At 42.2% G+C, this 14,368-nt stretch overlaps 1 protein-coding gene across 1 annotated transcript in view; it reads right to left on the reverse strand.

Annotated features, from left to right (window-relative positions):
* Positions 1–14,051, reverse strand: part of UVRAG (UV radiation resistance associated) — a 92,165-nt gene extending 78,114 nt beyond the window's left edge. The window contains exon 1 of the mRNA XM_014882053.2: positions 13,833–14,051. Coding sequence (XP_014737539.2) covers positions 13,833–13,913 — 81 coding nt within the window. The 5' untranslated portion in view covers positions 13,914–14,051. The remainder of the gene's footprint in view (positions 1–13,832) is intronic.
* Between the last annotated feature and the right edge of the window lie 317 nt (positions 14,052–14,368).

Here is a 14,368-nt window from a genome sequence, read left to right on the forward strand (position 1 = left end):
GAGAATTAAGGGCACAGTGAAATTTGAGATTTTCACTGTCAGTTACCATCTGCTGCAACGCGAGAGTCCTTTTCCCTTGGAATGAATACAGTAGGATATGTCTCTAAAATATTTAGTTTAAGTGATGTCATCCAACTCCAACATTATCTTGGTTTACTACAATCCTGCACCTTGAATGAAAACCATCAGATCAAATCAATCTCTCTCTCCCACCTCCCTGTGCCCAACAGCTTTAATAGTTATGGCTAAGGTCTTAGCTTCAAGGCACACCACACCCTTAAATCTCTGACAAATATTTTACATTATTAACTTCTTATAAAACTTGACTAGTTAACAAAGCAATTTTGCAGGACTGCCACACTTAAACCATTGCTTAGTTGTTTCTATTCTCTTCTATCTTCGAAGACCCATGCTTCAGACATTCTCCCATGAATCCAGCACTCAGCGAACTGCCACTTCAAATCCATAAAGTTCTCACCAAATCCTTCAGTGTCATATTTTCCCAATCAATCTCTCAACTCACCAGTGTCTCACCCACTACCATGGGGATGTTGATGAATGGCTCCACATACTTTGTGGATCACCACAATCCACCAACAAGCCTCAAACAACTGGTTTAGTGCTTACTTTTACCTCAAAGTTCATCTTACACCATTTTTTCCCAACGGCGTCTTTATTTGTAAGGCTAAATCCACCTTAAAAGGTGATTGACCAAAACCACATTTTAAAAGCTTTTGAAACCAAAAGACAATTTTTCTATTTGCAGCTTGTCTTAAAAGGCTTTTAACAAGAGTTGAAAGGCCATCATCTGTTTTAGAATCATAGTATGACAATCACTTAACACCACTCCAGTGAAATAATAGTTTTCCTTCATGGAAAGGTACGAGGAATATTACATTTCTGTTCATGTGACAGCCTAAAAATCACTGATGGATTCATTTCATTCAAAGTCTATTTACGACTTGGACTAAAAACAGAGCCTGGGATAGGATTCCCAGGTACCTCTAGTATATATATGAACTACAAAATTAAAACCAAAAATTCCTAACCAACAAAAAACGTTCTGAGAGACTACATGGTCTTATTTTCTTAGAAACTGGTATCAAAAATGTCAACAGAAATATTAAGCCTCACTTAAAAGAAGCTACATGGACCTTTAACATTTTTTCACATCTAACCTCAAAGATGGGGAGCTTCACTGGCTGTTTTTATGTGCAGCTGAAACATTCCTTCAGAAACTGTTATGAACATGCATTTTGATACCTATAAAAATGATCCAAGAATTTTATGTGCCATCTCTCTTTTAATTACCATCAGTAACACAGAAATCAATCAATTACCATGCTCATTCCCTTCATTTTTGGTATCTTCTTTTCCCTTTCATCCCTTACAATTAACAGCCCACACTGCACCCCAAGAAAGAGGGCAACTTTCTCCAGGTCTCTTTAGGATTGCAAACTAATATGTGTGCCTGCTTTAAGTAGTATGTTTCATTGATTAGCTCTGAAGCAAAGTCAAACAAGTTTCTTACCATTTCTTACAGTACACAGTCAGGTTAACGAGGTTTAAAAAAACAAAAAAGCTGTCAAGTGTCCTAACCTACACCTGCACCTCTGAACAAGATGTGAGTCCTTATCTCAATGGTTTGTGACTTCCTTGCACCGTTCAGGATATGGGGGTTAAAGTCTCACTTCTCCTAAACATGTTGTTAAACTTGGGGCTGTAAGACAACACAGTCCAGAACTCAATGTGCAACAGGTAATGAATGTCTATTTGAATCTCCAGCTTAGCCAGCACTCTCCTCCTATCCATTTAGCCTGGCTGACAGGGAACAAATTGCCAAATACATAGACAATTTTATCATTCACATTCTTTAGCATGTGGTCATGATGACAGAGACTTGAATCCTCATAATAAATCTTCTTGTTTACCCACTGTGTTTGCTGATATTATACTGAATTATTCAAATTTCGTCAGAACTCTACATAGGCAACATTCAGAGTTAATTAATCTCTCCTGATCCAAGATAATTAGCTTCAACCAGGAGACTATCAGCTGCAAAGACATACTCAAAGATAACTAAATAGGCTCTAGAATTCCTCATTAAGGGCTTTGTTTTGTGACAAAGTAAATATTATTTTGAGGGAAGTTTTAAATGTCTCTAGTGTTACCTCCTATGCATTTCATATCATTTTGTTCTGGAGACATTGGAATACACAAAACAAAAACCCCACTGTGTTGCAGCTCAGCTAGCACTGGCATCAGCCAAACACTGCCAGCCCCCAGCGCTGCATCACCCTTTCTTATTCATTCTACCAGAGATAACCACTTGTGCAGCTGCTAACAGAATCATATCTGGGAACCAATCTGGATGGAAACTAACCACCTCTCCCTTTCCCTGAGTTAGTTTCACCAGCTCAGTTCCTCAATATGGTTCACCACGGGCCGGACAAGCAGCTGAGCAGACCAAGGAGGGGACAGTGCAGCAGCAAGAGGCCGAAGGCAGAGAACTGCTGGAATGAAACCACCAGCTTGAAGTGTACACGGAGCAACAAAGCCTGGCACTGCCACGAGCCGAGGGAAGGCAGCTCACAATGAGCTACCAGAGCATTTCAAACTGCAAAAGCAACCTCTTTTAAGAGAATAAACAAGTACACTCTATGTTGAATGCAGCAGCTGCAAATAATACACAATTCTTTCATTTCTTTCTCCTTCTAGGTGAAGTGCTAAAAAGGGCCCCTTTTCTTTAGTGACAAGTCTCAGCTATTTTGATCTTTCTATAAAAGTGTCAAGAAATCTTCATCATGAGGGAGGATTCCTCCAGGATAAGATGTTCTGCAGCCAGAGCAGTCATTCCAAAAAGCCCACCTTAAAAATCAAGATACAAGGGCTAAAAAACAATCCAAGTGCCTTGGCAGCCTCCTGAGTCACTTAACTTCAAAAAGGCCAGCATGAATGCCAGATGATAGTGCAGGACCTGCTTTCATTAAAACCAAGAGCAAAATATGCAACGAGTATAGCTAATTTTCACTGCTATCTTCTCAAAGAGTTTACAGGTTACCAGCAATACAGGACTGAAGACTTCAGACAGGCATCTACAGCAAGTATCTTAATGAGACACCCTACAGCAAAAAACGTTATTTTTACAGAACTAATACCATGGAAAAGATTATTTAACCTTTCCAAGAGCTCTCAATTCAGCACATGCAGCCTTAACAGTGGCATATCTGGATCAGTGCTTAATACGGTAGGACAGCAAGTTTAACAGCTCATTCTCAGGCGTTTGTGACACAAGTTATTTTGGTTACAATTGTCCTAGACCTTTGCAATTTCCAAGAAAGCCAATGGAGCAGTGAAATTGCATTACAGGCCTGGTTATCCTTTGCTATAATTGCCATTCTAAGTTGCATTTGATTAAAAGCAACTGCTATATATCAACTACATGTTGACTCACGTGAAAGAAAATAGTGCTTCCTTCTGTGTTGAAGATAAATGACTACAAACCGGGAGCAGAGATCCATTAGGAGAAATCCTGAGTAGCTTGTATTTTAAAAACACTGCTGCATGTAAAGATAGCACAGGTTATAAGCAGACAGCTATCCCAAAGACACACAAAGTCTGATCAGGAAATCCGTAGGAGAGACCTGAAGAACAGAACCTATCATCAGGTTTCACCCCTCCTGCCTGCAGAGGCAGAAAAGCAGCTTCCCAAAAATCTACAACAACATCTCAAGAGAGGTGCTGTGGAGTGCAGCAAGACCATCCCTGTTCAGCGATTACCAGCTTCACCCAAAACTCAGAGAAAGAGAAGCACTCAGTTTTCACCATTCTGAGAACTATTTGCAGTTGTGCAATATATCTAGTGCTCCCATTCAATGACCTTCTGGGAACCCCTCCAGATTTACCACAGGCCATAAACAAATCAGACTGTTCCAGAATCAAGCATTTTCATCATCAACTTTGTTAAGATGGCCTTTTCATCAGATGATTCCAGACAGTCTACCAAGTCTTCTGAGGTCTAAAGGAATGAAGCTGTCTAGTCCCTTCATGCTTTAGTTTCCTCAACACTAAGACACCATAACCTTTCACTACCTCTGCCTAGAATGCCACCTTCAGCATCCTGATGCACGTTCCCGTCCTGCATGGATGTGTGTTTTGTGCAGTCTTACGGTGAGCAGAAAACTGAACCAAGGCAAAACTGCCAAAACCAAAAGTTAGTAAGGGTGGGTAACTGGATAACTAAGAGTAACATCTGAGTAAGTTCCTCCAATTCAGCTCCCTACAGCTACGCAGATGTGCCCACCACAAAAGAGGACACAGCAGGCAGACTTCAACACTTAAGTTTCTTTATGGCTTAAGCCTAAGAGTGGCTGAGATGCCACTGTTTGCTTTTCTCCAGGCATGAGAAACAGAAGTGATAAAGCTATTCACTGTTTCTTTGTCTAATATTCGGGTATAATTAATAAAAATCACTGCAGAGATGGCACAACAGGGAGGTAAGAAAAGGGATTAAATCAAATGAGAGAGAAGTGCACTGTTGTTAATACACAGTCTGGACTGCTCATGGCAGGAGAACAGGACTACCTACAACAACCTCAAGTATTCATGGAATTTCATAATTATTTGTTCAAGGTCATATAATGGGTAGCAAAAGCAAGCATGGAGAGTTCTGATTCCTCTTCCATCTTAACCACTTCATTATTCCCTTACAAGAATCTGATGAAAAAAAATAGCATCAGTATATCCAAGCTGGATGAGAACACAGCCAAAGATCATTTTCTATTTCTGGTACTCAGCCATCACATTGACTCTAGCTCTGGCTCCAAGTATCAATTGTGAAGCTCAGGTCACTACCATGGGCAACAGCAAAGCCCATTCTAATCACATGGAGCCTATCATGCTATCAGCAGCTGAGATGACCTAATGGCTCACAGCTGGGAAAAGGGGGAGGTCTGTCTTCTCTTTGTCCCACATCTGCCTTCTCCCAGTAGCATAGCCTTCCATCTTTAGCCCTAGCTCCTTTAGCAAAGCTGTTAATAAATTCTACTCTCAGCAGGCCCTTTGACATGTTAAATAAATTTGCAAAGGTGTCAAGGGAGTATGTGAACTCTTAATCAAGGCAGGCAGCTTGGTTTCTTCCAGCAAGAACCATCCAAGATGCCATAAAACAGCCCCCTCTCTGTAAATGGAGGGTTTGGCTCAAAACTTCCCGATGTTACTAAGTGACAGTGGGCCTACTGCACCCATGGCCATAAGTAAGCTTCAGAAATTCTATCAGGCAGATTTTTAAGGAACTTTATAAATAGGAATACATTTTCCAGAATGAAGCTTAAATTCAATTCTCCAGGAAGAAAGTTTAATACATCTCCAACTGAATTTGAAAAAGGCTGCCCCAGGCATCCATTCCTGATGACTTTCCACACAACCCACGTAACCAGAAACTTACTTTTGTCTGAAATGTAAATATAATGGTAAAACTAGCATTGAGAAGGCTGGGAAATCATCTTGTACAAGCAAAATAAAAGTTTACATAAATAACTTAGCCTAAATTCATCAAAATTGTATCACCACTCAGGACACTCTCAGAGGCCTGATGAGCTGAAAAGCAATTATTGTATTTCCAGAACAAAGAACTTTTAACACTAGCTAAAATTTCAGCACCAGGTCTCCTTCCTTAGCCTTCAATGGAGTACCCTACTTATCAAGCAGTTTTTAATCAAGACACACCAAGACAGTCTTCATCTCTGTTTTCAGACTGGGGCCCTCCTCACAATTTTGTCAAGAAAATAAATTCCCTGAATTATTTTCAGATCAGGATCAGCTCTGACCTCTGTATAGAATAGTACATTCTGTTTTTACCTGGCTTTCACATGAATTTCACAGCTTGGTTCCTTTCTCTATGACCCACAGAAGCTCTGGAAGAATTTAAGCAAAATCCTTTCAACTATTTTAGCATTAAAGCAGGAGGCAAAGATTAGTTAGCAACACAAATGTTACTACAGCAAATTCAGTGTTTTTGAACTGAACAGACTTGAGCTTGCAATGTCAGCTATTTAGATGTCTGGATATTTGTCAGAATTAAGTCTTACTAAAACAGAGGGCTCTGTGTGCTTTGTAGCTCATAGCAGACAGGTTGAGGTGGGTATTTTTCTTAAAAAGCATAAAACCTCCAGCCCTGAAACAAAGAAAAGTTACCAAAATATGATCTACATTTAGCCAACATGAGCATTATTTATTATCACAGCACTGCTCTACACCTCCATATTGCACCTTCTAACTTGCTCAGATTTTTCATTATTTGCTTCCACCTCTCCATGCCAGTTTATCAAGAAGCAATCACATGATCCAATCTCTTGAAAGTCAAATGGTAGACAAGAATTCATACTTAATTTTACCTAAGTTTCCCAGCTGCCTCATTTTCCAGTTTAATACCTTTTTTTTTTTTTTTGGAAGTGGAGCATATCTCACAGAAGGTTTGGGTCAACTATGCTGCAAAACATAAAGCTTTTAATATCCAAAAAATGTACGTGGGAAGTTCAGGTACTGCTCAGATGTATGGTTACTTAAAATCACAGGAAGGGCAAGAAAACACTTGTACTCCAATTTACATTTGCTAGGAAGATTTGAGGATCACAATTTAAGTTTTCCATAGTTAAGAGTCAAGAGAATCAAATGCCCTTTCAGCTCTACTTCTCATGCAAAATTTGATATGCAATTTTGTGGGACACACCATAAGGAATTTTTAGGAATTCTTTTTTAATATCTTCCAGCACACACTTGAAGACAGCAAGACCCTTAAAGCTACATAGCCATCATTAGTTCATATACAGCCATAATTAGTTCAACAAATCACTCGAGGTTCTCCTTATGCACCTCGTTCATATCTCCATTTCCTCATGTCAAGTGATCAACAGTCATCCAGGAACTCCCCTCTATAAGATTTAGCTACTTTCTGCAAGTGCCTTTAAAAAACTATTCCTACTAGGAATCAGAACTGAGGACACCTACAGTTTGAAGATGCACTGCAGGAACACAACTGCACTTTTTTTCCTGTGAAGGTGCAACACACTCACATACATCTTACATTCCCAAAGATCTTATGCAAGGAATCAGATATATTGAACCTGTGCAGAGTGATTTACCCAGACTAAAGGACCACAGGAAAAGTCAAAGCTTAAATGGCCACTAGAGAAGTTAAAGCTATTTTATAGGCTCAAAGTTTTCTAAGGTGCACAACTGTGAATTTTAGCTTACAGTTCCTTAAATCAAAGTGCCTCCTTTCCTTTATACTTCTGGACAGCCGAAAGGCTTTTGAAAGTTTTCCTTAAGAAGGAAAACAGCTATGAAGCTTTCACACGAACACATCAAGGGTCAATACAGGTTTCTAATCATCCATAGCCCATGCCATGACTACTCCTGCTTCTGTAATGCACTGAGAGCTTCACCAGGAACAGCAGCAAATGGAAGATACTCAAAAGACAAAGTCTGCCCTAATTCACACAAGGAGAAAGTGAAACAGGAAGAATAAGAAATATCTCAACACTTGACATGGTCCATGCAGAAGTGTAATTATTTTCCAGCTATCTGAATGCAGAACAGCCCTTTGCAAAGTCAGTATGGAGTTAAAAAATGCAACGTCTGAAGTCAATGTGAGATCTAACAAAATATGTTAGTCTATGGCGTGATCTGCTCCTTCAATACTAACTAAAGGAACAGTAGCATCAGAAAATAATTAAAACAGATTACTATAACTCAAAAAAACTTCAGGCTATGCATTACTCTTGAAAGGCAGCTGTGTTCTCTGGTCTATCCTCCCCTACTAGCTAACCCTCTAAACTCCTTCCTCACTAAGTAATTGCATTTACACTGAGGAGCAACTCAGAACTCAACTTCTACCCCCATGAAATGATGTAAAAAGCTGGTAACTGTTCAGCTGGTACAAGAAATCTTCTCTTTGTACCCCATAATCACACATAGAAAATCTACACCACTTCAATGAAAGAACCAAGACTAAAACTGATGTAAGCTCATGATGTTCACACAACTCACTAATCTTCTGAATGTTTATCCTATTTTTCCACATCTAAAATTTATGCTAATTTCTGCAGAAAGACTGTAAAAGCCTGTTATTTAAAGCATATTGTAGGGGCAGGTACAGAATACACATTCAGTCTTGGGACACAAACAAGATAGCTGGTAAGGTGTGGCAAAACAAGACTTAACACACAGAATTAACTTAAGCATAATGTTAGCAGGAAAGGTTCAAAAGCCAACTCATGAGCCTGTGTAGGGTCTTGGCAAATGAAGTTTTTTCTGTGTATTGTTTCAACAGCTGTGTTTGGTTATGATCACTATAACATCAAGGGTGAGAGATCCAGTGAGCTGGCAAACACCACAGCTCCAAAGAGTAAGAACTGTCAGCACACCCTAAAGAAATTGCTCTAAACCATGGTTAAGAAAATCTGACAAATATTGCCCACTGGCCAGACAAAGCTCTTCTTGCTAGGTGTTTACATAAGATGCAAATAATAGGAAACTAGACAGTCTTTCCACTTTTACCAAAACCTTTTAGAAGATGTAGCTAGAAATAACATCTTTCCTTATTGATGTTTTTCTCTGAGTTTGTCTAAGTAAGTATTTAGTCTCAAGATGAAAGACTCAAATGTAGCTGCTTCTTTGACACAGCATGGGAACTAACCCACCAGATAGAAAAGAGAACATCAGGGTGCAAGTCTCACCTCATCAATAACACACTGCAGCAGTTGAGAAGTCCCTTAAGCCTCTTAACACGACCTTGGGGAAGAGAGCATTAGTCCACATCAGCTGTGGGAATAACCTGGGAATATCAAGATGATTCTCAGAAGGAAGCACCCAAAAAGTAAACAGGGCCTTACAGAAGCGAGGGCACCAACAAAATCAAAGCAATGGCAATTCTGACCTTAAAGAAGCACAAGGATGCTCTAGGCTGCACAATCAAACAGCATATGATGATTAATAACCTGAAGCATATTAATGCTTACCTGGTTGCTGGATTAATAAATCAAGGGCAAAAAAGTAAGTTTCCCTTCATAAAAGAGACTTCAGTCTTTAGCTAGCAAGTTGCTCAATTAAGAGCATTCCATAACCCCCCACAAACATCCCAAATAAAGAATGAAAACTGATTTAATATGGCTTTTGGACCTAACAGTCTCTCTCTAACTTATCAACAGATCATTTGGTCTGCAAAACACACCTGCATCCCTTAAGGAATACAGGTAGTACACTGCAGATAGCAAAACTCCAGCCCTAGGTTAACAGCCAGCCTTTTGGGCTAAAATTACAATTCTCCAGTAGCTTTAACAACTCCTCCTAATTTGCCTCTTACAAACACTAAACATTCATAGAGCTGGGTATGGATACAACTGAGTAAGATCAGCAGGTCACAACTCACCCTGTGGTGTTTCACTGGAGCAGCACTTCCCTCCCACTCAGCATTTAAAGACAGTGTGTGTCAAAGAGAAGTGAAAGCAATATTCCAATAAAACACTTTCCATACACTATTCTGATTCCTCCCCTCCCCCATACTTTGTAGGAAAGGGGAAGTAAAATATAATCAGTCCTTTTTTTTTCCCATATAGCTCAGGAGAATATATAACAAGAGTAATATAAAACTATTGTTTAAAAAGATACAATTTTCTCACTGTTTAGTTGAAAGTCTCATTCATATGCAGCCCTGGGCCCATACAGTAACTTTCTTTACTTCTCCTACACAAGATCCCTCAAACACATTTGCCAGCACACTTTGAAACATCCCTTTCTGCCATGTTGCCCAAAATGTTGTGTATGAGTGATGCACATCTTTAAAGAAAGAAACCAAGTCAAATCTGGAACTGGATCTGGCAGGGGATACAAAAGAAGGATTTTTTTACATATTATACCCAGAAAAAGAAAGTCAAAGCAAATGTTACCCCCTATAAATAATGCTGGAAAACTGGTAACAACTGATGAGAAGGCTGAGGTACTCAACAACTCTTTTGCCTCAATCCTCTCTTCCTACACCTCTTGAATGGATGGACAGCGGGATATGGACTAGGGGAACGAAGCCCGTCACACTAAGATAGGGTTCATCACCACCTGAAGGACTTGAATCTGCACAAGTCTGTGGGACCCGAAGAGATGCATCAGAGTCTTGAGGGAACTGGATGATTTAGTTGCCAAGCCAGTCTCCATGATATTGGAAAAATCATGGCAGTCAGGTGAAGTCCCAGGAAAAGGGGAAGAATAGTACCAATCTTTAAAAAGGCCAGAAAGGAGGACCCTGGGAACCACCACCCCGTCCGCCTCACCTCTGTGCCTGGGAAGATGCCAGAAGAGATCCTCTGAGAAGCTGTGCTAAGGCACATGGAAGACAGGGAGGTGACTCGACAGACAGCATGGTTTCACCAAAGCAAAATCCTGTCTGACCAACCCAGTGGGCTTCTGTGATGGGGTGACTACATCAGTGGACGAGGGAAGAGTTACAGATGTCATTTATCTGGACTTTAGTAAAGCCTTTGATGGGGTCTCCCACAGCATCTTTCTCTCCAAATTGGAGAGATGGATTGGATGAGTGGACTGTTTGATGGATAAGGAATTGGTTGGATGGTCAAATCCCAAGGGCAGAGATTCTCCCAGAGTTAAACTAGTACAGAAGCCACAGCAACCATGAATGCTCTTGAACTCTTAAAAGTGCATAAAACTCCAACTGGACCTTTAGGAATTCCAGCCTTAACGTTAATGGAGACTAGAGAGTGTCCTTGAGAAGTTTCACTAGCTGATTGCTCTGTTGTGCTCTACTCTAAAAATACACTTCTGACACCCGTAGCTGAAACCTCACTGCTGCTTCTCTCCACAGAAACTTTCACTATCTGTCAAGAGATGTTGGTGAACTGAAAGACACGGAAAATATTGGGTCACCTGGTGTGACACTATTCATGGCTGTGCACAGTGGCACAACTTACCCCTTCCCTCCTTACTACCACATCCATCCCCAGCAGACTCTCCCTCCCTCACACACACCCTCCCAGGCACTGGTTCTGGAGTCCATGACTATGTGCTTTCCTGTCACTAGACAGCCACATGTGAAATGTGTTTTGGCCAGCAATTAGCACAGCAGCATTCAAAAGATCATTTGACTGTGGCATGACTGCCTCTCTACATTCAGGCTGCATTTTTCTGTCCAGTCCCTTCCATTGAGGATATATAAAAGTCTGAAAGGTTTGGATCCCCCAACCCCTCCACTGCTTTGAGCTGCTTATAATGACAGGATTGAACAGTTTGTTTTGAGCATTCAGAAATCAATTTTATTTTTGAGAATTTTGAGAATTCAGAAATTAAGTTCTCATGATACTCCCAATTTTCTTGCACTGAGCAAATGGGAAGAGATCTCACTAATGAATGTCAGCTCCTGAAATGCAATTATTTCACATTTTCAGTTCTGTTATACTCAGTCTTACAGCAAAAGAAAACAACATCCGGACACAATTACTAAGGGATTCAAATGGGAATTTTATGCTTAATCAGATGCATTTCTTTACAGCCATATCCTCTATTTCTCTTTCTTAAAATACAGAATACAACAGCAAAAGGCATTCTGCCCCAGTCATCCCACCACACAAACAAGTTAAACAAGACGTCAGTCAGTTTTAACATAAGCATGATCCCAGTAGCAAAAGGTTTTGGACTTAACTTTTCACTCCTGCAAATGTGTCAGTAGCAGGAATATTGTTTTCTAATCAATGTGAGTATTACTGGAACAATTAAAGCTAGACTAAACTCAGATTACATCGTCAGTACTTCTGCCCGTAAAAAGTCACTTCAGTCATTAAAAGCACTCACCTTGAATTCACAGTTGAGAATTTGTCTTTAGAGAGATTTAAAGCCATGACTCAGACAATCCTGCTCTCAATTCTTATAGTTAGAAATATGTTGCACTGAGTGTTCTAGAGAAAGCTGCTTACTGAAACAAATCACCAAGTTGATTTCTGTGCTGGCACATAACAAACAATTACCTTGCTTTACGTAGCACCACATAGCTTGGATCAGCCCAGACTATGGCATTACAGAGGTGGAATGACTTTTCTTTTTCATAATTCTCCAGTAAAATTGCTCCACTGTGCTGAGTCCCTTCAAAGTATCTTGCACTTCAGTAACGGACTTTTGAGCTCAGAAAATACGGAGAAAGAGGCGATTTGCTATCAGTGTGTTCAGTTGAGCCTCTCAATTTGATTCCAAGTACAGACACAGTACACAGATCCCTCAGCACATGGTGTTAGCAGAGCACACAGCAGAACAATGCCTCAGTCTCTATCACAGCCTTACCCTTGCTACAATTAACATATAAGCATCTTCGATAAATATTTACTCAACTGGAACATCTTATAATTGGTGACTCAATTTCTGCTCCTAGGAACTCCTATAAAAGTTTCTGCTCCTGGGAGAAAAAGTCTGTGCTTTGGTCTCACTTTCACAAACGAAGTCCAATGACTAATATCTTAGGCTTCTCCCTGCAGCATTCACTTGGTCCTGGCACAAGCCTGAGAAAGAATAAAACCGAAAATTCAGCAAGGAGAAGGCCATACTTGATCTCGAGGGCAATCCACTGTTTCCTGTTCATACAGAGCTGAGTTCATGTTTATGTTTATTAACAGAGCAGACCCACATTTCAGAATAAGTATTTGCTCTCAAATTAGGGCCGGGTGGCCAACAGCCACCTCCATTCCCTGCCTTTGCCCCTAAGTGGATGTCTCCCAGAGCATGTCTAACAAAACAGCAGTTATAGATCCACTTCAAGTTAACATCTGTTGATTTTTTTCTCTGCTCTCTCACCTAGTAACATGTAGCTCAAGTAACACAGACCGTGCGTCTACCTCATAACAACATCGACTGCACCGAGTCAATGAGCCAAAACAACACTCACATCTTACAGTATTTCTAAAGAAAAGCAAAATTTTGCTAATTACTCCCACCTTAATCACTCCTGCTCCAGCTCCTCAAGTCAGTCACCACATGCAAGAGGGGAAAGGGCACAGAGTCTGAGAGGGGTTGCAAAATGCTCAGGCAGAACCTAGTCTTCCTCGCTCAAAATTAAAACGCGTGACAAATGCCCAGTAAACCAAAAGCCAGCTATCAGCAAACAGGAAAAAGAGAGCTAGGTGAAGGGGGGATGCAACGGGAAGAGAACATTTCACCACTTTTCAGGATACACTTCATTTTATATCCACACTCACTCCCCGACTCTGCCAAGGAAAGGCAGAGAGGACACTCCAGCTGCTTCGGCCTCAGGAGGTGCCGAAGTTTAACACCGATTTTCAGGGTGTTATTCCTGCTGCAACTCCCACCTTTAGTCTGCTCCAGATCCTTTGCAAGCACAGTAGTTTCCTGGGAGAGGAAACATCACCCGACTCCCCCGGCAGACGGGCACAGACCCCTAGCCCCATGCTTCCTCTCGCCTTCCTACCAGCCTAAGAGAAAGCTGCTCAAACTCCCCCTTCCACAAGCTTGGGGACACTACCTCAGGTAATGCCAGACCTCGGGGAAGCCCCACTGACACCTCATGGAGGACCCGTCCACCCCTTTACCTCAGGGCACCCCTGTACACCTCAAGGAGCTCCTCTCAGTTCAGGAAACATGTCCCTTCACCCCAGAACAACCCACACCTCAGTGAGCACGCCCCTGTGCACACCTCTGGGCATCCCCCACCTAAAAGAGCACACCCCCTTCACCTCAGACCACCCCACACTTCAGGGGACACTCCTGATTCACCCTCCTCCGCCTCAGCCCTCTCCGAGCGCCGCCTCGAGGCCCCGCCGTACCTGCTGCGAAGGCAGCTCCACATGCAGGGCGCGGGCGGCCGAGCCGGGCGGTAATGCGGCGGGACCGGCGGCCGAGGTCATCCTCACGGAGGGTCCCCGCTCCGCTCCACTCCCCTGAGGCCGCCGGGCGCGCAGGGGTTAATGGCGGCAGCAACGCCGAGCCGGCCGCCCGCTACGGAGCCATATTACCGCAGTGCCGGGGGGTGGGCGAGGCACCGCCTTCTGCACGCCCATTGGTCCTCGCGCCGCAGGGGCGGGAGCCCACCCGCCTTCTCGAGTCACGACTGGCTTAACTTGACGTCAATCAACGCCCCTCTCCGCTGGCCCTGTCAAACCGCTGGAACGCGCGCCGGCGTCGATTAGAGGGCCCGCTTCCGGAAGGCGGGACGGCGCCCAATGGCGGGCGGTGATTGGAGGGAATCGAGTTTGATTGACAGCACGGCCTCCATCACGTGTGCGGGAGCTGTTGTCATCACGTGGTGGGACGGAAAATAGTTCAGCGGAGGGGGCGGGGGGGCGGTCGCCATGGCAGCCGG

Source organism: Sturnus vulgaris, chromosome 2 (genome assembly GCF_052056855.1).
Source record: "Sturnus vulgaris isolate bStuVul1 chromosome 2, bStuVul1.hap1, whole genome shotgun sequence".
NCBI lineage: Eukaryota > Metazoa > Chordata > Aves > Passeriformes > Sturnidae > Sturnus > Sturnus vulgaris.